Below are 23,897 nucleotides of genomic sequence, written 5' to 3'. Positions count from 1 at the left end.
TATGGATATCACAAGGCAGTTATCCCGTGGTGGCTTGGTTTATTCTTTTTTGTGTGTACTCCTCTAAGTTGTTCAGTGTCCTTGGCTTGTTTTATATGCTCTTGTGTTGAAGGTGCCTTTCGGAAATCTGGAGTGTCTGTTTCATTTCCTTTACGCTTCCTTACTGCCGATGTGTAGACGCTGCAGGCCCTGGTCGCCTGCCCTCCGATGTACCACCTGATGAAGTTCATTCCTCTGTACTCAAAAGTGCAGAGGCCTTGTACGTCAACACCCATGATAGATAGCTTGTAAGTAAGGTGCTTACAAATGTTTTAAAGGGCTGAGTTCCTTCCCTTCTGATAATTAGAATTCAAATAACTTAGCAAAGTTCTTGATTTCCTGTAAATGAGTCCTATAATTCTTTTTTTTTTTTTAATTTAGCATTCATGATTTTATATGTAAGCTAACCAGAAATGGAATTGGAGCATATTCATCTGTGTTCCTTAGATTCAGTTGAATAAATTTTAGTGTTTACCAGTTTATATCACTTAAAATATCCCAAAAACTTATACAGGAAAGATTTAAAAACTCACTAGCTTTTGTAGCATTGGTTACCTAAAATTTGCTGTCTTCATACTAATTAATATTCTCCTTAGCCATCAAGGCTCTTTAGTAAAAGTATGTCTTTTAAAAAAGTGCTATTTAAATTAAAGTTTTTTTCCCCCCCCCCGACATTTAGTGTTCGTCTCATGAATGAGTTTACTAATATGCCAGTACCTCCAAAACCCAGACAAGGTGAGTACAGACGAAGTCTTCTGATGTTCTTACATCCTGGGAGTTATGACGTCAGATGACTGGATTTGATAAATTCAGTCTGTCTGGAAAGAAAATGTCTCTTTAAATACAGGTTGCTACACAGTGCTCTTCTCAGCATTGGGTGGGGGTGGGAGAAGTTTTGATGATTTTGCTTTTCATCAGTTTGAGACTTCATTTCAGTTGTGAAAGTCTATGTCCTGTTTTCTTTGCAGCTCTTGGGGATAAAATCGTGAGGGACATCCGCCCTGGAGCTGCCTTTGAACCCACGTATATTTATAGACTCCTGACAGTCATCAAGTCGAGCTTGTCTGAAAAGGTTTGGGACTGCTCTGACGTAGCCGGGATGAAGGGTGGCCTTTGCTCCAGTGTGTGCCCTGACTGTTGCTCATTCAGTGCTTGCCCCTCTGCTTTAAGTGCTGTGATTTGGTGGGGGTTCAGTAGGATCCAGCCTCGTTATGGAGTCAGTTGCCTGGATGAATTTAAAGAGTATGATGATAATTGTCATAATCAGGGCTGTATCATTTACTGTGCGCTAAGTACTGTTCTAAGTTCTTTCCATATATTAACTTACTTACCCCTGTGAGTAAACTATGATTATTGTCTCCTTGTTACATTTGAGAAAAGTGAAGTCATTGTGCAAGGTCACGCAGCTAATAAATGGTAGACCCCGGTGTTCGAGTCAGCTCCTTGACTGCTACGCGGTCCTGCCTTTCCGGTAGAGTGGGGTGATAGGGAGTGGAATAGTGGCAGCGTTCGGAAGAGCTTCTGTCTTCCTCACACTCACACGCTTTGGCAGCTTCTTGGGTCCTTACTCTCTTACCTACATTTTTTATCATACACTTTGCTGCGAAAGGCCTGGGACTAAGGGCCAAGGCGGTCCTGTAAAGGCATCCGACGGTGTTGAGAGTGACTCAGAGGCATCCTTTGCATAGTTAACTGGAGCATTTCTTTCGTCCCTGACAGAGTTTGTGATGAATCAATACAAGCAATTGAAATGATGTTCAGGGAAATTTTTAGAGAGAAAAATAGTCAAGAAACTTCCATTAAAACTGAGTAAAGGGCCGGCCCTGTGGCTTGGTGGTTAAGTGCGCGCGCTGCGATGCTGGCGGCCCGGGTTCGGATCCCGGGTGTGCATCGAGGCACCACTTCTCCGTTCATCCTGAGGCCGAGTCCCACATACAGCAACTAGAAGGATGTGCAGCTACGACACACAACTATCCACTGGGGCTTTGGGGGGAAAAAATAAAATAAATAAAATCTTTAAAAAAAAAAAAAAAAAAAAAAAACTGAGTAAAGTAATATTGAAGCTCCATTGTTTTGGAGAAGGGTGAATGCCCAGGGCGGTGTATCAGGATACCAGCAGGGGCTTTTACATGCTCCTAATGTACCTTTTGGTAACAAGCTCGGAATTGACATTTCCCAAGTAATGGGAGATGTGCAGAGTGTTAGGAATGCAGAAATGGAGTAAACTGTGCCCTCTGCCCTCAGATAGCTCACTGTCCAGTAGGGGAATTAGATCTATAATCTGAGAAAACAAACAACAAGGGAAGTGCTAAGATAGATGCGTATACAGATGCTTTAGAAGCCAGAGAAGGGCCGCCCAGTTCAGGTGGAGGCAGAGGTAAAGAGGTGAAGTTCAGGGCCTTCCTGTGGTTGAGACCCACTGAGATCGTGCTCAGAAGTTACGTTCATGGACAAAAGTGTCTTTTGAAGTTAATTAGTATTGGCTCTGTCATGGTCCCCAAGACCACCCTCAGGTTTGGTGATTCACTAGAAGGACTCACAGGACTCAGAAGCTGTTGCCCCCACGGTTAGGGTTTAGTATAGGGCAAGAACGCAAAGCAAAAACAGCACAGAGTAAAGGTATGGGGCAACGTCTGCAGGAACCTGCGAGACCCCTCTCCCAGAGCTGTCACACAGGGCGTGCTTAATCTCTAGCATTAGGTTGTGACAGCACGTGGGAAGTGTTGTCTCCCAGGGAAGCTCATTAGAGACTCAGTGTCCGAGGGTTTTAATAGGGGCTGGTCACATAGGCACCCTCTCCCTAGCATGAGCCAAAATCCCAGACTCCCAGAGGGAAAGCAGGTGTTCAGCATCAGCCACACTGTTTGCACAGTTTAGGCACAGTCCTTATCAGTTCTGAGAATGATGGGAACCTTCCTGAAATCCAGGTTCCCACATGCCAGCTAAGGACCAACCCAGCAAGCACACTTTCCAAGGACAGTAGCCTCAGGTCTGCTGTGTTAATTCTTTTCTGCATCTTGTGCTATGCCAGTTTCTGCCCTTTTCCACACACATGCAGAGCACACTCACAGCAAACAGCTGCTGTCCGTAGCTGCATTCCATTTAGAGCAAACAAATCTACCCACAGACCGAAAGCAGAAGAATTTACAGATCCTTGGAACTTGCGGTTATGCTCCAAAGAATGAAATATGAACTAGTTGTGGTAGATTATATAATCAAACAAAACCATTGTGAGATTATAAAACTAATATGTGACTGTATTGTGTGACTAAGCTATGAATGGTTTTGTCGACATGTGGGTATTTAAAATGGTCAGTTAAATCTTTAAATCAATAGAGTTTTTCACATAGAATTTGGGTCCTTTCCCCTATCGTTGCTCATCATCAAAAATAGACAAGGAGACATACAGGGCTGCTAACTTCACAGCTCTCAGTGTGAATGATAACCCCTGGCGTTGTGTAGTGAGGTGGTCCTAGACATTGAGTTCTTGTTGCTCTATTTCATTTAAACAGAGAAGCAACTCCTCCCCACCCCCCAAAGCCCCAGTAGATAGTTGTACTTCATAGTTGCACATCCTTCTAGTTGCTTGTATGTGGGACACGGCCTCAGCATGGCCGGAGAAGTGGTGCGTCAGTGCACGCCCGGGATCCGAACCCGGGCCGCCAGTAGCGGAGCGCGCGCACTCAACCGCTAAGCCACGGGGCCGGCCCCAGAGAAGCAACTTTTAAATAATGTTTTTATTATTAGGGAATGTGTATTTGTTGTAGAAAATTTCCAAAATATAGAAAAGCATAATAAAATAAAAATCCCCATTAGTTCTGTCACTTAGAGATAAGTGTTTAATCTCTCTCCCTCCCCTTCACCTCCCTCGCTCCCCCATCTCAGCTATCCAAAGAAAAGTTCATGTGATTTTTTGGAAACACTTTACTTACATCTTATTGAAAATTTAAGAGGAGGCATAGTTTGAATATACAGGTATCATATTCCCGTCATACCTTGCATAGTAATCCGTTATAATTCATGGCATCATATCTAACCTTCCCAGGGCCGACAAGAAGATGCTGAGGAGTACCTGGGCTTCATTCTAAATGGACTTCATGAGGAAATGTTGAACCTAAAGAAACTGCTCTCACCAAATGATGAAAGTAGGTTATGGTGTATTTGCTCCAGAATCGTGTGAGAAGATTTTTCTTAAGAATTATTCTTAAACAAATGTTATGTGCTCGTATATTAAGTTGCTTTTTTCCCTCCAACAGTCATTTGCCCTCCAAAAATCACTTATTTACTCATTTGGATAACTCTAGTTACTTTTATAATGCTTATTGTATACCATTGAGAATGTTATATTTGGATAAATCAAAATTTACCCAGAAGCTCTGCTTTTTTTCGTTAAACTTTTAATTAGGAAAATGATCACACATGCAGAAAAGCTGAAGGAATAGTTTGATGGATACCTGTGAAACTGCTGGATTCTGCACTTGTTAACATGTTTTCATTATTTATCTCTCTTTCTGTCCACACACACAACGTATGTACACATTTTTCCTGAAAGAGTCAAAATTAAGTGCAGATAACAGTTTAGTTCACCCCTAAATGCTAAAGCATGCGTCTTCTGAAGATAAGAATATTCTTTTACATGAGCAAAGCCCTTTGTCAAATTAAGAAAAATAACTACACAGTAATACCTGTTGTCCAGTTTGTCTTCAGATTTCTCCAGTTGTCCCCAGAATGTCTTCTAGAGCAGTTTACGTGGCAGGGATTCAGTAAAGTCACACGTCGTGTTTGTTCTTAATGTAGAACACACTCTGATTTCGTTTTTAAAGCTACAATTGACAAGTCTGTGTAGGTGGTTTATGTAGAACCTTTATTTATTTTTGTTTATTGCTGTTCTTGTTGTAAATAGTACTAAGCGGACTGTCTGCTTTTCAGAACTTACTATTTCCAATGGACCCAAAAGCCACTCAGTGAACGAAGAAGAGCAGGAAGAACCAGGCGAAGGAAGTGAGGACGAGTGGGAGCAAGTGGGCCCCAGAAATAAGACTTCAGTCACTCGCCAGGCGGATTTTGTTCAGACTCCAATCACCGGCATTTTTGGTGGACACATCAGGTTTATGCTTTTCTGGAATAATTTAGTATTTGCCTTTTTCAGGGTTTTGCCGTTTTGCTAAAGGGGGAAGGTGTAAGACTTGTCCTGAGAAATTTTGGACTTGATGGTTTGCCTTTACACTTCTGTGCCTGCTCTTCTCTTGGACTTCCTAATGCTTCTCTTGCCGCCCCCCTGCTCTCATACTACCCATCGTGGCGTTTCTGCAGGGGTCACTGTCCCCCAGGCCCCGTCAGCCACAGTGAGCTCCTCGCTCCTCTCACTCCATCAGTACTTACATTCCCCCCTCCGGCTGCTCACAGCTAGGTAGAAAGAGAAAAGCAAGTTAGTGGAAATCTGTGTTTTGTTAAGAGGAGAAATTCATGTATCTGATTGGAGGAATTTTAGGCACTGGAACCAAGTGAGCTGCGAAGTTAAGGGAGTGTGGAGGAAGGTACTCTGACATAAAGGAGGACACGTACCTTCCAGGAGACCCGGGCACCTCCTCTGCCCCAGTGCCCTTCACCAGCTGCTTTTTCTCGTTCACGAGGTCCTTCTAAAAGGTTTTTATTTATTTACATTAGAGCCATTCAGTACCACTGTGATATGAAATTCACTAGAACTTGCTCCATCTCCAGGGAGGTTTCCTCACCTGAAGAGCACGATGTTGTCTCTGAAGGCCTCACAGCATGACCTACGAGGGTGGCTTTTAGTGAGACTCTTCTCCTTTTGTTGTCCCAAATGCTGTGTTTCCCAAAGAAGTAACACCCTTTTCAAGGTGTCAAGACTTATTAGTTCAGTCTCTCTCTGCTCTAAAACAACTTAGGTTGAGCCTCTTTAAACAGGCTAGTGAAAACCTCAGACATTCTGCTGACTCCCTCACAAGCTAGTCAGCGATGCTATGTAGGCCTGGATGTGCTGCTGCCATGGGACCTTGAACAAGCCGTTTCTGGGCTCTTCACTGTGAGCTAGACTCTGCAGGCCCCTTCTATTCTGGAGTCTCTCCGTGTCAGCCTTGTGGTCAGGTGTGCTCTGGGGAACACCAAGCCCCCGACCGCTGCCGCTCTCACTTGTTTTTGCCAGATAGGGTTCCTTGGGATGGGCTGTTTGGGGAGAGGGAAGCAGGGATCCAGGTTGGTAAACAGCAGTGAGAGGAGGCCGTCTGTGCGCTTAGCTCTCCATTAGACCAGCAGCCTGATGATAGCATTCTAGGGGTGCTCACTTATAGATGGGGGAGAGGGGTGAGGGAACGGCCCAAATGGATGTAAGGTAGGTGGAGTGTCAGAATTGCAAGGCCACTGATGGCCAGCATACCCAAAGATCCCAAATTTGTTTGAGAATAATCAGTGGGAAAAACCAGAGTCCACTTTGGAGAAATTTCTAGCTTGGCCTAAATGGCTCTGCTGTGGCCACTAGCCTCGACCTCTGTGGGCTCTTTGTGTTGAGATTGGTTGTTGATATTTCTTTTTGAAAAATGATGAAGGATACTGAACTACTTATAATTTAGCAACTTCTTTTCTGTGTATAATAGCCCTGATTAAGCATGATTCTTTATTCAGACCAGTTGAAAGCTTTTCTTCTAAAATTCACCATCTTTGGGTGGTTTTTCAGTTTCCCCAGAAAGACCAGCACCTTTCTCCACCTTCCCCCTGGGACGCTTTTGATAAAATGTAGGCCCTTTGACTCAAGAGGACCACTTCTTGGCTTCTTCACTAGCTTTGATGACTGCTTTATTCTTCCTCTTTGGAACCATGGGAACGGCCGTCACTCTCAAGTCTGTACACCAAGGGCATGGAGGTGCCTCCTCGTAGTGGGTGCGGGGAAAGCAGCACATGGAAATTAAACCCCGGGCAGGGCAGCTTTCAGCCTGCTCTTCACAGCATCTGCTCTATGAAGTCTGAATACCTCTCCACACCCATCTTATTCCGTTTATAAACTAGGTCACTCAGACTGCAGAAATAGAATCCCTTGTTGAACTCCTGGAATGTTTCCTTGCTGAGGCTAAATGAGAGATGGGCCGAACACACAATTTTTACTCAGAAAAACTTAGAAAAAGAAAAACGAAATGAAAAACCAGCTAAGAAAACAAGGTTGAATTGGCACCCTTCTTCTTGAGGGTGGTAGGCTTGTTCCCTGGAATGTTAACTTGTTTTTATTATACACACCCTGCTCCTCTTCTTTTGTAAGTCATTTTTATAGGGAAAGATGCCATTAAAAATATTCTGTTTACCTCGGGGTTTCCTCTATTTTATTAGAACAGGCCATGATGCTTTGAGAAAATGAACAGTGTCAGCATTTTGAGGCTGTGGCAAGATAGTCACATTTATTAACTGGTGCATTAAATCATTTGTGGAGAGGAGGTGAAGGAATTTGGAAGATGAAATGTGTTTTCTTCAGAGCACTTGAGCTGGGAAAATTATCAACTGGTGGATTTCGTTGTTAGAAATACTTAGGAGGTGGTACTTAGGAGAGTTATTTTTAAATTCAATGTGTTTTTGGCTTTTCTGTTCTCTCTGGTCTTATGAAAATGATATTGAATAATCTTATTTTCAGTATTTATTCCCCTTCTCCTGTTGGATAATCTTAAGGGAAAGTGGGAAGGAGTGATCTCTTAAATTTTTTGTTTTTGTTTTCAATTCTTAGGTCTGTGGTTTACCAGCAGAGTTCAAAAGAATCTGCCACTTTGCAGCCATTTTTCACGTTGCAGTTGGATATCCAGTCTGACAAGATTCGTACAGTCCAGGATGCATTGGAAAGCTTGGTGGCTAGAGAATCAGTCCAAGGTTATACCACAAAAACCAAACAAGAGGTATATTTACAGTGTATCTCGAACCTTTATACTGAGGCGTTCTGGTGTGGTGGAAACACAGAATTAGGAATGAGGAGAAGTGGGTTTGAATTCTGCCCCTTTAAAGGCAGTTGTTTAACTTTTTAGGACTGAAGGTTTCCACATTTTTAGAATGAAATGGTTGAAACAGATGATCGTAACAGCCTCCTTTCGCTCTAAATGATGTGTAACACAAGATAATGATCTCTTGGATTATCCTGAGCTACATGTCATTTTCTGGCAATCTAATCATGATATCACAAAATCAGTACCTTTCTGATCTCATACAGCATGGTTTCATGAGATTAGTTAGAATATGACAGATTATGACAGATTCTGAACACATCCATTTTGCGTTTAATTGTAGATCTTCAAGGACGTTGAAAAATAGAAAGTAATTGTTCTGATACCTATTACTCTTTGATTTGATCTGAAAAAGATAAAGTCTTTGAGTCTTCAGGAGTCAAGAAAAGCAGAGTATAGCTTAGTGTGGTGTCCTTGTCACCTCTGAGGTGGATAATACTCTGCTCTTTGAGAGCGTATCAGTTCTTAGCTGTCTAGCTGGGTCAGTTTATGCCTGTTTTCTCCTCTGCAGTAGAGAATGTCTTCTCTATTACATGTCCTGGATTGTGGCAGTGAATTCATAAAGTGTGTTGGGGAGACAAAACTGCCGTTTTGTTTAAAAAATCAAGTGGTCGGAGCCAGAGACAGGATCTTGGCAGTTGACTTACTGAATAAGCTAAGAAAAGTCTGGCGGTGGAACTTAATGCAGAGGGAGCGATAGTGGTTATTTGTTTTAGGGAGGGTGGTTGGTGTGGCTGAGTTGTGTGTTTGGCTGTGGCGACTGTCCGCTTGGCTCGTTCTGTGGCAGCCGTGACTCAGAGGTGGCATTGCTGTCCTAGCCACTGTGCCCTCTTCTTGCTCGCCTTTGAGGCAGCATTGCAAGTCTGTGCCCCTCGTACTGATGGGGAGGTGTTCAGCCTTTCCGTGGGCTACCAGGATAGCTCCCTTCATGGCGTATCTGTTTTCCTATCTTTTGCTCCTGCTGCAATTACACTTTGACTTTGGGGAGGGATTTGGGTGGGTGTGTGGATTGAGATGGAGGTCATTGTTGGCCTGTTGTCAGAGAGTGGTGAGGATAAGAGGATTTATTCTAGATAGCAGATTTGGAGGAAGGCTCCAAGAAAGAAGTGGCATTTTGATAGAGCCTTGAAGATGAAAAAGAGTGACGCTAACTGTTCTAGCTCCATGATTGTGTTCATGTGTTATCAGATATGATCAAGAACACTCAGAAAAGCAGATGTTTGAGGAAAGATTTTGGACAGCTCGTATGGGAATATCTGTAAAGAGCAAATAACATTTTCTGGAATGTGATTTTTGTAAATATGCTTTTTAAAATACTGAGTTTAATTTTATTATATTTTTAGGTTAAAAGTTTTTTTTCTGTGGGAACACCTGAAGGTCCATGGGAAAATATGATTATACAAAATATTTACTGTATAGAAGAGGTCTGATTTTTGTTGGATAATAAGAATGTGTGCTTCACTTTGTCTGGAAACCCAAAATACACGTTTACAAATTTTAGATTAGCCACTTAATGAACTGCCTGAAAGTTTAAGGTCAGAATCAAAGGTCATGAGCACTGAGAAGCATCCTAGAGACACTTTCCTCCAGCTCGCTTGATTCACACGTGAGGAGAGTGGAGGCTTATCGTCATCCTCTCTGCTTTTAACTGTTGAGCTGGAGTCACACTTTTATTCATTCACATATTCTTGTTGGGTAGAGAGACATGAGAATACAAAGACACAGTGGGAATGTAGAGAAGTGTAGGGTGGTTTCCACACCTGGGATCTTAGTCTAGGAGGGGGGACAGGCAGGGAAGGGTCTGGAAACTTAATCACCCTGAGCAGTGATAACCACGAGCTTGCTTTCCAAAAGCCTCGTGCCCCTTGAGATACCTTCAACCAGATGCCTGTTGAGTGCTCTGAAAGCTTTCTCAGTATCTTATATATGCTGCTGTCTTTTGGATTGTTTAACAAATATTTCTACCAAAAGTCTTCTCCATATAACACAGGAAGCATCAAAGAGTTTGTAAGTACAGAGAACAGTAGATAAAGGTATTAAATATTGTTTGTGAAGTTGCATTTCTTTTCTTTATTTTTTTTTGCTGAGGAAGATGGGCCTTGAGCTAACATCTGTTGGCCAATCTTCCTCTTTTTGCTTGAGGAAGATTGTTCCTGAGCTAACATCTGTGCCCATCTTCCTCTTTTTGTGTATGTGGGATGCCGCCACACATGGCTTGATGAGTGATATGTAGGTCTGCGCCCAGGATCCAAACCTGCAAACTCTAGGCCGCCGAAGTGGAGTGCACGAACTTAACCACTGTGCTACCGGGCCAGCCCCTGAAGTTGCATTTTAATAGAAAGCATTTGTTAGATCTGTGAAAGTACTTAATGGGCGCTTTAAATTGATAAAACTGAAACTGTTATAAAACTAATGGTTAGAATAAGTAGCTTTAGGGTTATTTAAAACATCTAATTTAAGAACGTTGGCCTCAGTTTTATCAATACTGTGAGAGTTATTAAAAAACAAGTTAATACATACATAATTCAAGGTACTACTAAGTTAGCTTTTCTGTTTTTATGCCAGTTCATCAGTAATGCCACAGAGCAGAGGTTCTTCACTTGGAGTTCACAGATGGGCTCAGGGACCCAGGGGATCCTCGGCACTTGTGTTTATAGGATATGTGCCTTTTTCTAAGAAGAATGTCAGTAGCTCTCAAACTGTCCCATGACCCAGGAAGTTTGAGAAGCACTGACTCGGAATTGAAGCAGTCAGCTCTCAGAGGAGGTCTTTGAGTGGAAGGTGGAGATGGCACCTGCTGCTTTAAGTGAGAAGGACGCTGTCTCCTGGTGTGCTTGTGTCCTAGGTCGAGATCAGTCGGAGAGTGACTCTGGAAAAACTCCCTCCTGTTCTCGTGCTGCACCTGAAACGATTCGTTTATGAGAAGACTGGTGGATGTCAGAAGCTTGTCAAAAATATTGACTATCCTGTGGACTTGGAAATTAGTAAAGGTAATAAACATATAAGGTGAAAAGCGTTTATGGTGCCAGTACTCCTGGAAATCAGTGAGCTTGACACTTGAGCATTTCTGTGTCATGTTGAGATTAAGGAAGTTCTCTTTCATGACTTATTTTGTTTTAAATTTCTAGACATTTAATAGACCTTTATATTAAAATTATCACTAAAATGACTTTTTAAAAATAAAAGCAAAAATGAATAAACCGTATAATTTTACTAGATTAGAAAAACAGGAGCTTTTGTCCATTAAAATCAGCATCATTTTTCTGTGAATATTTTATAGATGAATGGTACAAAATAATTTTTCTTATACTAAGTGTTAACAACTGTGGTGACCAGTCTGGTTAAATGGACTTTTTTAGTGAATTGAGAATGTTTCCCATAGGCCACTGGGGTTCCTCTGACCTCTGGTTGCATTGACACACGTGTTAGATTTGTGGCACTCTGTCAGCCACAGGTCTCCGGCAGGTAACTGGGGCTCAGCAGCATTAGCACACTCTTGCAGAAGAGCACCAAGTTCAAGTTGTCTTGCTAAAAGCACAGCGTGAAGAAAAACTTTCCTTGAAATCTTCAGAATTTGTGAAAAATGTATCGTGCAATCCTGAAGCTTGATCGGGAGTGGAACAAGCTAGCGATGATTCTCAAAATGTCAAGGTGTCTGGAAGACAGAAAAGAGGACGTGGGACGTCATCCCTGGGTTTCGTAGAGGAGTAGGCCTGTCATTTCCCTCCTTCCTTCTCTCTCCACAACACGGCACCCACACCTCCTCCACAGGCCTGTGACTCGGGAACTGGTGGGTAGCTGGCTTCTGCTGATGGTCGGCTTCATCTGCACTCCAGGGCCCTTGCATTTCCTTCAGCTTAAGGTTCAGACCTGTTCGCAAGAGTTGCCACCTTCAGCTGATCGATTTGACTCCTGTGCCAGTTTATGGCCCATCCCTCCTCTCACACTTTCTGCTGCTTTGTTCATAGGCAGCATATTTTTCTAATTCCATTTGAGGACCAGAAAGGGGAAGAAACGCCAGCCGAGAATCATGTATTGGTCGTCCATCCCATGTTGCATAGCTGTCTGGAAACAGCGCGCCCTCTGAGTCCGCCGGCGGCCTTTGACCCCTACGCCTGCATCTTCCCTCACCCCCAAATTAACCATCTTGACGGACTGACTTGTATGGTTTTCACTGATTTTATTTGCATATCTTTTCTTGCTTGTTATGTATATTTTTATATCAGCTGCCACTTCAAATGCTTTCTAGAAACAGAAATGACATAAATGAGGACAAGAGGACCTAGCTTAGGTCTTGAGGTGGAGAGGAGAGAAGGAAGCAGTGCTGGCTGCAAGAACAGCCATCTCCAGATGAGCTCTTCCTGGCATTGGAGGCGGCTTCTGCAAAGGGGGACTCCACATGAGAGGACTTCCCAGCTGGCACCAGCTGGGAGACTGTCACCCTTTGGAGGAATCACCTCGCTGTCACTTCTCTGAAGCTTTGTGGTCTCACTCACTGGGAAACATTTTAATTCTCAGGTTTTCCAGGGCTGTTTTGTTTTTTTTTTTTTTGTTTTTAAGCGGGCAGCTTTTTTCTCTTCCATGTTTTACAACATCTGCTTTTAAGGGGTTTCTGGCATGAGCTCAATAGGGTCAGTGTGTTGCTCATACCTCTTTAATGGGTTGGGTGCCAGGGGTTGCACAGCTCGTTTTCCTCACGGGTCAATTGTAATGCAGGTAAAGGAACGGAGTTTTGTTGTGTCTCCTGGTCTGCCGGGCGGTGTGCTTGAGTGCAGACTGCTGTTACCCCTTTGCTCCTGTCACCCTGACCTTTCTGGAAGCGCTTTTATAGATTGGAGCTGTTGGTATTTTGTTTTTCAGAACTGCTTTCTCCAGGAGTTAAAAATAAGAATTTTAAATGCCACAGAACCTATAGGCTATTTGCAGGTGAGTAAATCTGTACATTGATTGCCTACTAAAGAAATGATAAAAGAGTTTGCATCCAGGCACAATTTTGCTGTAATACCACTTAACACAGAGAATGGTTTTCTCTATTGCTATCCTTATGGAGTTTATTAGTCAGGAAATCATTTGAAAATGTGTGTTTTACCTGAAATTTGGTGCTTGGAAGTTGACAGAATATCCTCTTGGCTCTAAGCTGAGCCCAACATAAGACCTTGTTTAACATGATCGTTTCGGCCTTTGAATCAGAGAAGTGAATTTCAGGCTGCCAGGCTGGCAATTTGAGAACGTGGCCTTTCCCCGCTGCAGTTGTACCTGTGGGGTGACGGTGCCGTGGAGTGGCCCTGACATCCAGTCACTCAGCTGGGCTAGGAGAGTGCCCCCAAACTGGCGTTCCACTGGATCATCTTCCATACGGTGCTGTCAGTTGTGCCTGAGAAGCTGCCCAAGCTCCCATGGGCTCCTCAGCTGCCACACTCCTCTGGCAGTCACGGAATCCTCCGGGGGGACGATGGCACAGCCCGGTCCCAGAACTGGGCCCCTAAGACCTCTTTTGTGTGTGTGTGAGGAAGATCAGCCCTGAGCTAACATCCGATGGCAATCCTTCTCTGTTTTTTGCTGAGGAAGGTTGGCCCTGGGCTAACATCCATGCCCATCTTCCTCTGCTTTATATGGGACGCTGCCACAGCATGGCTTGACAAGCGGTGCCTAAGTCTGCGCCCGGGATCCCAACCTGTGAACCCCAGGCTGCCGAAGTGGAGTGCGCGCACTTAATCGCTGTGCCACTGGGCCGGCCCCCCTAAGACCTTTTATCTCCTGGCTTAGAGCCAGTTTGTCTAATACACCTTCTGTCCTTTTCCCTCTGTCCTTCCTTCCACCCTTTTTTGTTACAGCCGGAATCTTTGGTGCCTTTGAGGCTTTATATGTCTTTTGATAGTTGCCGTTGCGTTTACTTTTCTGGCTGCTTTTTTTAGAATTTTCTAGCTTCTCTCTCATTCCTCCTTTGTGTTGCCTTTGATGAGTCTGTTTGTAATTTAAAATAACACTGCCATTGATTGGCCCTCACATGTTTGTTGAGCCTTTCTACTAGATACCTTTTATATATTATCTCATTTGTTCCTTACAACTGTCCTGAGAGGTAAGTGGTGGTATCCCCATTTTATAACAGAATAAACTGACACTCAAAGAGGGACATTCACCACTCTGTGACTCCAGTGCCAGAGCAAGGCTTCAAACTCCTCTACCCTCAGTCCACTCCCAAGGTTTTAGGTAGTTGGATTGGCCCCTGGTCAGTGGGTGAGATCCCTGTGCCACATCAGAAGGTGTTTGGCCCAGTCAGCTTTCTTCCCACCAGGCACTATTGCTTTTGACTTTTTCTTCTCCCCCAAGGTGGCTGATCACGGCCCCTCCTCAGCTTGCGGGGACCCAGAGAGGGTGGTGATGGGCACCTCGCTCTCGTTGTGTCTCCAGCCCTTTCCTTGCCGTGGCAGCTCTGAGGCCTTGGCTGGCGCTCAGGCTCTGCGGGCTCCCTCCAAGACCAGGGGAGTCCTGGTCCGGAGTCCCAGGCTCCCTGGAGTTGGGCACCAAGGTCCAGCGGTGGTGGTGTGTTTCTTCTCATCTCCCGGCAGCTCTCTCCTTTGGGGCTCGTGCAGGGGAAGGCTGATGAGCAACCGCCAGGTGCAGGAATTCCGTGTCTCCTGGTCGAGGGCCCGGTGTGGGTGCGTGCTCCACCCCTGCCATGACCCAGGATTCACACCTGAGTTGCTCTCGCCTGCCCTCCTGAATCCTCAGCTTGAGTCTTCTAATCGCAGAAATAGGTCACTGGGTTGGATAGAATTTTCTGTAAAATGTGAGGAAAGAGGTACTTTTTAAAAATGGTTCTGATTGTGGGACCAAAGAGAACAAGTTAGTTAAGTGCATAAGCTTTTTAAAAACTCACTGATTCTGAGTTCTGTTCCTGTCAGACGAGTTTGCCAGGTGTCCGTGACGTATTACCAGATTAGTTACCAGGGCTGCTGCTTAAGAAACCTGAGTGCCTATAGTGTTCTTCTCTTCTGAAATTTTAGAGTGGAGGTGTCTTATAGGAAATACAGATTAGTTAAACCCACAGGTCCTTTAAATCCTCTTGACTCGATCACTTTGAAAAAACTCTTACCCAAGTCAGTCAGGTCTTAGAAATGAAAATCCAGGACAAAAACCCTGAAGTGGATTTGTGGGTAGGAGGGCCATGCTGATGTTGAGCCTCTTCTGTGCCCTGTGGCAACCACTCAGTTGCTATGACCTGCAGTGACCTCGTGTCCGTCCCGTTGCTGGTTTCCGACCTGATTGTCCCTGTGTGACCAGCCATGTTTGTCATGTGGCTGGCCAGGGCTCGGGCCACAGTCTCCTCTGAGCCCCCAGCATAGAGGCTTCTTTGTGCGTGGCCAAGGAGTCTGTCCAATGACTGCAGCTGTAAGCATCCTCCTCTGACCAGCCGAGCTCACGGGCCCGGAGTGGATTTGGGCCTCCCTAGAAGTGACAACTGCTGCTAGAGCCCGGTGACATGTGGGCTTCTGTTTTGCTGAAATTCCCCACGAGCTAAGTATTGTGCCTCTCCAAGTGACTGTCCTTGAGCCACTGACGGTAGCACACAGCTCACCCCTCTGCACTACGTCCTCCCTGGAATTTCCCCAGAGGCTGTTGCCCTCTCCAGGCCCCGGCTGCTGCTGGCTGGGACCCACCCTCAGCCCCTCTTGATAGGAGGGAAGCATGCGTCCTTTGGCTGTCTTTTAATGTCTTCATTGTGTCTTCTGACAGATTTGTTTTAGGCCTTTGACTAAGGCTTTTTTGGTTGAATTAACAGGATTTTTTTTTTAGGTAAATAACAAGTGGTATTTCGTCCTGTTAAAAGATTGTTGTGGAAAACTTGGAAATGTTTTTAAAAGAAAAACGTAATGACTAGTGCTATCTCTGCAGGGTCACTCCTCAGCCACGCACCCAGCCCAGCTAACAGTCCTGGCGTCCCTCCTGGGGTGGGTGCTGTCACTGGTTGGAAATGGCAATTTGTAGAAAACCTGGGGTTCTCATTGTTTTCATGTAATATGAGTCTATTCCTACATCACCGAACACTCTTAATCTGTTCTGTGAAAAAAATCATTGTAATATAATTCACTAATCTTTCTTTCTAGTGGGTATTTAGATTTTTCCATTTTTTCACTGTTGTAAAATCTTTGTCCAAGATTCAGATAATCTCTTTAGAGGAGTCTAGAAGTGGAATTGGCCAGTGAAGGGCATGAACGTTTTTAGGTCTCTGGATGTGAGTTTCCAGAGGGTGGCTAGTTTGTTCTCCTGATGCTCTGTGGGCCAGCGTCTCTCAGCTCTGCTTTCCAGTGTGCTCTCTCCTGGATTAAATATCGAAATGGTTGATAATCCTTGCTTAAAGGGCTGACAACTGGGACAACCCCATTTAATTGGCACTTCTTTCATTGTTTTCTGAGGTATTGAACATTTTAAAAGTATGTCATGAAGATGTATATGTATAACTTTTTATTGTAAATTGTTTAGGGGTTTTGAGTTGAAACAATGTTGCTTTGTGTAATTACGTTTCTCTGTTGCACTGCTTTGGTGCAGTGTCTGGAGGGGCGGTGTTGGAGGGAGTCAGGTGGGTGCAGTGTTCTCGCTGAGTCACCTCCCGGCCCTCTCTTCCAGTGGTCTACCACCACGGCAGCAGTGCGACAGGTGGTCACTACACTACAGACGTCTTCCAGATTGGTCTGAATGGCTGGCTGCGCATCGACGACCAGATGGTCAAGGTGATTAACCAGTACCAGGTGGTAAAGCCCACTGCTGACCGCACAGCCTACCTCCTGTACTACCGCCGCGTGGACCTGCTGTGACCGCCTGTGCGCTGTGTGCCCGACACCCGCTTGTAGAACACCAGCTCTCACTGACTTCCTTCTCTTTAGCGACTCTGTAGAGAGAAACTCTTTCTCCCTTTTGCAAAAATGGGCTAGGATGAAAAGGAGACGCCTTGGGGCTTGTGCGCAACATAGTTTATGTCGACTTCTAACTTCCAAATCAAAATCACTTGGTCGAAACAGACTGTTGCTTGATTTAAGAAAATACACAAAAACCCATATTTCTGAAATAATGCTGATTCCTAAGTAAGAAGGGGAAACTTGCGTTTGATTCCCAGTCTAATTGCTTAGTAGAATAAATCCTGCACCAGCAACAACACTTGTAAATTTGTGAAAATGAATTTTATCTTTCCTTAAAAAATAAATTTTTTAATCCATCACACTTTCCTCCCCCACCCTTTAGTTTTTGATAAACAATAAAAATGAGCCAGTTATCAGAGAAGAAATAGTTCTTACTTCAAAAGAAAAATAAACACAAAAAATAAGTTGCTGGTTCCTAATAAGTAAAATACGTTTTAATAATGGTGCGATGAGAAATTGCTTACGTGCACATTGCAGGTCAAATATTTGGAGTTAAGACTTTAGTCACATAGATGGGTGATTGTAACTTTATTGCTGTTAAAAGAGTTCAAATTGCTTTCATGCTTCTGTGTACACATAATGAAAAATGGGCAAAATAATGAAGATTGATCTTTCCTTAAGTCTGCTCCGTTTAATTCTGCTGTCTGCTCTTCTATAATGCTGCGTCTCTAATTGTACACAGTTTAGTGATATCTAGGAGTATAAAGTTGTCGCCCATCAATAAAAATCACAAAGTTGGTTTAAACCTGTGCCTGGTGTTTCTTTGACTGCAAATGCCTTTTTCGGTAACTTGGAACTCAGGTGGGCATGGCTACACCTCCAGGATTTTTTTATAAGATTTTATTTATTCATTTTTCCCCCCAAAGCCCCAGTAGATAGTTGTATGTCATAGGTTCACATCCTTCTAGTTGCTGTACGTGGGACTCGGCCTCGCGTTGGACTGAGAAGTGGCGCCTTGGGGCTTGCCCGGGATCCGAACCCGGGCCGCCAGCATCAGAGCGCGCTCACTTAACCGCTAAGCCACGGAGCCGGCCCAACACCTCCAGGATTAAAAGAAGCCTTTGATCTGCCTGTTATGTTTGTGAAAGCTGAACCAAGACTTGGGTTATGCTCGTTTAATATTTCCAAAGGTATTAACTGTAGTGGTTTGGGTAAATGGATTTTCTGAATCTTCAAGTGGCTGAAAAGGGGAGGTAAACTCTCCCATCGTTGTTTCTGTCCCCACCATTGTTCAGTGTCACCAAAGTGGTGGCTTTATGGCTGAGCATCCTTTTAATTGTGTGCCACTGGGGCATCTTAGCAGCATCTCCGGACGCCACCCTCGGGTTGTGGAGGGAAGCCTTCCTAGACAGAAGAGACGGAGAGGAGGGACGTCGCAGACACAGGTCAGGCCGTTCCCAGTGGCTCTTGTGCCTCTGGTGCCCCGGCTTCTGGCCTGTACAGACAATTCATAGTAATGTACTGGGATCCCCGAGAAGCGGTTTTACGTGGTCTGAGCCTTTCCCCCAACCTCTTCCTCTTAACCATCTGCTGTTCCTAATCGTAGCCTTGTGCCACTCCTGGCTCCAGAGCTAGCTTTTTAAAATTACAGGACAGACATTGTCCACTTGGCTTACTTACCCTGTTGTAACCCTGCTCTGATTTGCTTGACTAACTTAAAAGTCATATTATAATTAGTTTCTCGTTAAAATAATGTACAACTTTTGTGGACCGTGGATTTTGGAAGCCAAATAAACTTTGGGGGAAGCAACCCACACCAGCAATAACCCAGCTAGAGATGAAATAAAACCCTGTTCTACAGTACTTTGTTGAGTTCTGTCCCTTCTGTAGGGAATGGCTTATCTGTCCTGAGGACCCACCTCCATAACTGCTGTTTTTTGTCCACCTGCAGCAGGATAAAGGGGCTCTGTTGCTGCTTAAGTTATTAAAGTGTCCCCTGTGAGGCGTATTGAGCAGCCAGTCAGGAGCAAGGCCCTCTGATCTGGGACTACATTTACAGGCATCTGCAGCGAGAGGCCGGACAGAGAATGCTGCTGTGGGTACACCAACCTGCTTCCAGATCTTAGAGCACGTCCTGTGTGTTTAGACGAGAGGATCTTCCCTCAGATATGTGGGAGTTGCTACATAGTCTTTGCGTTGCTAAGGTATACTAACTGCCTAAAATATTTTGGAGATGGCTGAGATATTGAGAAACTTACTTTGAAAGATCTCAAGTCTCAGAAGTTGTTAGAGAGGAATTAGGTCCCATGGGACCTTAGGGTGTCCTGGTCAGCTTGTGATGAGTAGCAGTACTGCGTTCACTCTCGAGGCTGCTGTCCCGGTGGCCCAGGTGGACTCGTTAATTCAGCCCTCTGGTAGGCAGCAGATGGCTCCTTGGTGACCCTGTATGTGAGTGTGTTGTTTGTCTGAAAGAGCATGCAGAACCCCACACCACCTAGCAACTCCAGCTGTGTTTATGACAGAGATGGAGCTTCCCAATTCTGTTTTGCTTCAGCGGGATCAGCACACCTGGCTGTGGATAGGAGCAAAACTCAGGAAGGGACAGGATATGTAGTGAGGAGATGCCAGCCTGGAATTAACAGTATTTGTATTTGGTCCCTGGAGTGAATAATTGGCTCATGGAGAGAGAATCAGATCTTTCTAGCAAATCCAGCATTTTCTGGGGTCCCAAGTAAATCGTGGGCCTATCCGTGTTATCCATTCTTTTTTTTTTTTTTTTTTTTTTGGTGAGGAAGATCAGCCCTGTGCTAATATCTGCCAATTCTCCTCTTTTTTTGCTGAGGAAGACTGGCCCTGGGCTAACATCCGTGCCCATTTTCCTCCACTTTATATGGGACGCCGCCACAGCATGGCTGGCCAAGCGGTGCGTCCGTGCACGCCCGGGATCCGAACCGGCGAACCCCGGGCCGCCGCAGCAGAGCGCGCTCACTAACCGCTTGTGCCACTGGGCTGGCCCCCCGTGTTATCCGTTCTTGAGATTTTAAACTCAACATTTAGTATTTTGTGCTGCAATGTTTAGTATTTTTTCTAAGTTTCATAGACTATTTCCCTATCTTGAAGTCATTTACACTTAGAACTTGGCCCGTTAACCTTGCTGTCACGGGTGCAAATGTAGTGATTTTCGTTCATTGGTATTTGATGTGTCTTTATAGGTGGCTTTTAAACCAATGTGAATATGAGGGTATTGTTAGAAGTGTATTACAGGGAGCTTTTTCTTTAATGTGTAAATTATTTCTAACACACTTAGAAGTTCTCTTAGAGGGAAGAATGTAATGAGGTTTACCTGGTTGATACGTTGTTTGCCAGTAGCTGGGAAAGCGCCTGAGGCGCTGCGGCTTCCATTCAGAATGAAAAATGGCGGTCAGTTCATGGTCCGATTTGTGTAACACGGTTCAGCTGCCCGGGTGGCTCTGGCACACTCTGCTCTCATTTCTCAGTGTAGCCAGTCACACCATCATGGTCCAACGTGCAAGCGACACCAGCAGGAACTTTGTGATCAGAAAACACATCGCTGTATGTCTTTTCCTTAGTGGAAATTTCTGGTTATTGCTCTGAGAGGCTACTTGTGCTTGACCGGGCCAGCTGGTTAGACAGCTAAGCAGTCAGTCAGTTGCTTTAGTTAGCCAAATAAACCAGTGAGTTTGGAACTGAAGGCCATCAGCTAACTTGAGTGAGTCAACGGCGGGAAGTTGTGCCACGGTGGCTTCGTCATTCTAGCCGTTTCTTCAGCTTCTCTCTGGAAGGGCAGAGTCCCTCAGGAGAGACAGAAGACCCAGGACTTTTCTATTACTTCTGTGGCTCAAGAAAGAAAAATATCTTGTTGACTGTCCCCAGGGAGGATAGTTACCCATTACACCAGTTTCCTGAGGGCCAGTGGATTTAGAAAACATAAGGCAAAATCCGAGTGTTTTAAAAATAATCCATCTCACAAGGCCCCGTGTTAACAGCCAACCCTACTTGTAATGTTATATCTTTTCTTCAAACTCAATGATAGCAAATTCCAAGCAGGCGTGCCTTCTACTCATCAACGTTTTCTCTTGCTCCCTAGGATTTTTTTTTTTTTTTTTAGCATTGTTATTCATCTGGTCTGACCATTCCCATCTTATTTATACTTTTTGGAGAAAAATGTACTTGCTTGAAAACTGAAATTCATTTCACGGCCTGGCTTCACCTTGTGATGTTTGTTCTTGTAAAGAGTAAACAAACGAATAAATGCTTGATCCCGTTTTCTGCTTTTTCGCTCTCTCTTCTTATCACTCCCCACCCTGGAAAGGGCATACTGTTGTAGTTAGCCAGTGCGGGTGTCTTGGGCTGTACGCTGATTGTCATTAGGGATAATTTGCTAAGCGCTGATCTGAACACAATAGCAGTTTGTCCAGTGGTCTTGGAAACAATTGGCAAGTAAGCTTTTAAATCACTGTTGTTTGCATTAAAGATTTACCCAGGCCTGGCTGCTGTGGTCTTGATGAAGCATTTTGTTTTGCCTCTAGGATTTCACACTGGGAGATAGCATCTAAGATACTTCTGTCTGAAACTTTTATAAACTGCATTTTCTTGTAGAGTCCCCTTGAAGTGCTCACTCTCTGTCTTATTTATCATTTGGTGGGAACATATTGTTTGTTTTCTAGCAAGTAAAATATTAGGGTAACTTTGTCTATTCTGCTGTATCAAACCAATAAAATATGTTTGTGCATTTGAAGAGTTCCCGGTAGGCTTCCGAGGAATGCCTGTGTGACTGTCGGCACATGGGGAGCTGGATAAACCTCAACCCTATGTTTTTGTCTTTTTTTAAATATGTTTCTTCTTGTTTTTTTAAACATCTTTACCCACACCCATCTGGAGTGTGTTTTGGTTTATGTCGTTGGGCCATCTGCGTGGTTTTCAGAGTGTTCAGGGAGCCCTGGATTCTGGGGTTTGGTGAATCTGACCTTGGGTTTCCTACCTATCTTTTGAAGAAAGCAAATCTCTCTATGTATTTTCTTATTCTCTGTATAATTTAAGAAAAAACTTTTCCTCTGCTTTAAAAAAAAAGAGTGGAAGCCTCTTGTGTAACATGTGGGTTTACTTACAGATCTGCGAATGGACTCCTCCTTGTTTGTTTGCTCTTGTCATCTGGGGGCCGGCCCTGGGCTCGGAGTCGCCGCCGCTGAGCCATGTCTGTGTTGGCACGGGCTCCCTTTGTTTATTGCTGCTTCAGCAGCTTCCGAGACGTGGGGCTGCGTTGGCTTCACTGCTTACTTTATCCCACGCAGCTTCAAGCAGTGTGCTCCCGCGCTCTGCAGAGAATAAGTCGGTGCCCCTCAGCTTCCCAGGGGATCCCTCCCTTCTCATCCGAGGCCAGCCAGTGGGTCTTCCCAGGGAGTGATGCAGGGACGTGAAATTTGTCCTGTTTTTGAAAAGGTGTCAGTTAACTTTGTAGTGAGTAAAACTGACTTTTTAGCAAGGTAACCCGTTTCCTGTGGCTTCGAAGGCCCCTTGCTGCCCCAGGACGACACCTCCCAGCGCAGGAAGCACAGACTCAAGTGGAGCCCTCTGCTTGTGCTGCTGCCCACAGTGAGGCTCGTGCCCCGGAGCACACCCATTTTGGGACCAGCAACTCACAGCAGAGTCTTTGTGGTCGCCTCTCGGGTGCTTCTGCTTGCCGCCCCCCTCAGCAGCTCCCTCCAGCTCCCCCGCCTCCCCTCCCCTCTCTGCGATGTCTTTTTCCTTTGGCTCAGGGGTTGACATATTTTCTTTTTAATCTGTCCATGATAGCTAAGACATATATGGACCAGGCCCACTTCTGAGCTCTGCACAGGCATTTGGCCCTATGTTGACCCCATGGATACCTTCTCCCTACATCCTACATTGTGGAATTGGCGCTGCCTTCCGAGTCTGCTCGGAGCCCCTATACCCTGTGCTGTGTGCAGGCGCTCCCCCTCTTGGTCCCTGCAGCCTCCCTGCTTGCTGAGTTCCGTCCCTGACACGTGGGAGTAAACTGGAATGGCAGGCCGGGGCCGGGGATACTGCAGAGAAATGGCAGATAAAACTCTGCATGAACCCTTGTAGCATTAAAACAAAAACAGCAAAGTAATGAAAGGCGGGCTGCAGAAGCCACACCGCCTCCCTTCCAAACTCACCGTGCACTAACCGGTTACCTGGCCTGGGGGAGGTGGCCCAGTGTCTGTCTATGAAATGGCCAGGGTGGCACTGCCGCACCACATCAGGGACAGGATTAGACAAGGTGTAATCGCTGTGATCTGGTAGCACCTCGTGGAGGCTCAGCAAGCCCTGGACACTGGTGGCCTTTCTGGGATCGTGGGGGAGGAGCTGGGTTGCATTCTCCTGCAGGGGAGGCCACAGCGCCAGGAGCCCTGGCTGAGCGGGCCCTTCCTGGGGAAGATCATTGCATGGCCTGGCTGGGGCCTCCTTTCTGACAGCTGGCCTTTCGAATTTCCAAATTTCTGTCTTTTACCTGCCATCACCTTTGACCCTGCTTGCCTGTCCCCTCATTTGAATTCTGCCGTCCTGTCAGTTCTGGATGCCTCTCTTCAACCCAGATAGCTGGATATTGTCTCCTACCTGGTCAGGGTCCACCAGGATATGAAGACATTTGTTGCTGGCCCAATTTCCACTAAAAAATAGTCTGCAAGTCTGGGTTGTGGGCAGTCTCATCACGGACTGCCCCAGGGAAGTTATCCTGAATAGCTTGTTAGAAAAGTTTTCCTCCCACTGTCTTCCTTTCATTCAAATGTGTAATCAGGAGTTTGCCGCACGTACGTGCCTTATATTTTTCTGTTCCTATTCTTCTTTACAGCTACAGTAGGACTTGTTTTAAAACTAAAAGTCACCAGTGCACAGGAAAAATAAGCCAAAGACTGCCTCCACCTTAAGATTTGGAGCAACCTAAGATTTGTTTTCAAAGAAATAGAAAGGTAAAACTTCAACTCACCGCCATTTACAACTA

The 23,897-nt window shown here is 45.0% G+C and overlaps 1 protein-coding gene across 2 annotated transcripts in view; it reads left to right on the top strand.

The window, feature by feature from the left end:
• The window catches only part of USP10 (ubiquitin specific peptidase 10), a 72,658-nt gene extending 54,962 nt beyond the window's left edge, over window positions 1-17,696 (top strand). For both annotated transcript variants that reach the window (XM_087419851.1, XM_087419852.1), the window contains 9 exons: window positions 178-287; window positions 719-774; window positions 1,008-1,111; window positions 4,085-4,184; window positions 4,969-5,146; window positions 7,766-7,931; window positions 10,879-11,023; window positions 12,894-12,959; window positions 16,662-17,696. In XM_087419851.1, the coding sequence (XP_087275977.1) occupies window positions 178-287; window positions 719-774; window positions 1,008-1,111; window positions 4,085-4,184; window positions 4,969-5,146; window positions 7,766-7,931; window positions 10,879-11,023; window positions 12,894-12,959; window positions 16,662-16,849 (1,113 nt within the window). In that variant the 3' untranslated portion in view covers window positions 16,850-17,696. The remainder of the gene's footprint in view (window positions 1-177; window positions 288-718; window positions 775-1,007; window positions 1,112-4,084; window positions 4,185-4,968; window positions 5,147-7,765; window positions 7,932-10,878; window positions 11,024-12,893; window positions 12,960-16,661) is intronic.
• Window positions 17,697-23,897: the final 6,201 nt, after the last annotated feature.

This window comes from Ceratotherium simum, chromosome 30, assembly GCF_057802395.1.
Source record: "Ceratotherium simum simum isolate JZ-2026a chromosome 30, ASM5780239v1, whole genome shotgun sequence".
Lineage (NCBI taxonomy): Eukaryota > Metazoa > Chordata > Mammalia > Perissodactyla > Rhinocerotidae > Ceratotherium > Ceratotherium simum.
This window is presented reverse-complemented; position numbering and strand designations above follow the sequence as displayed.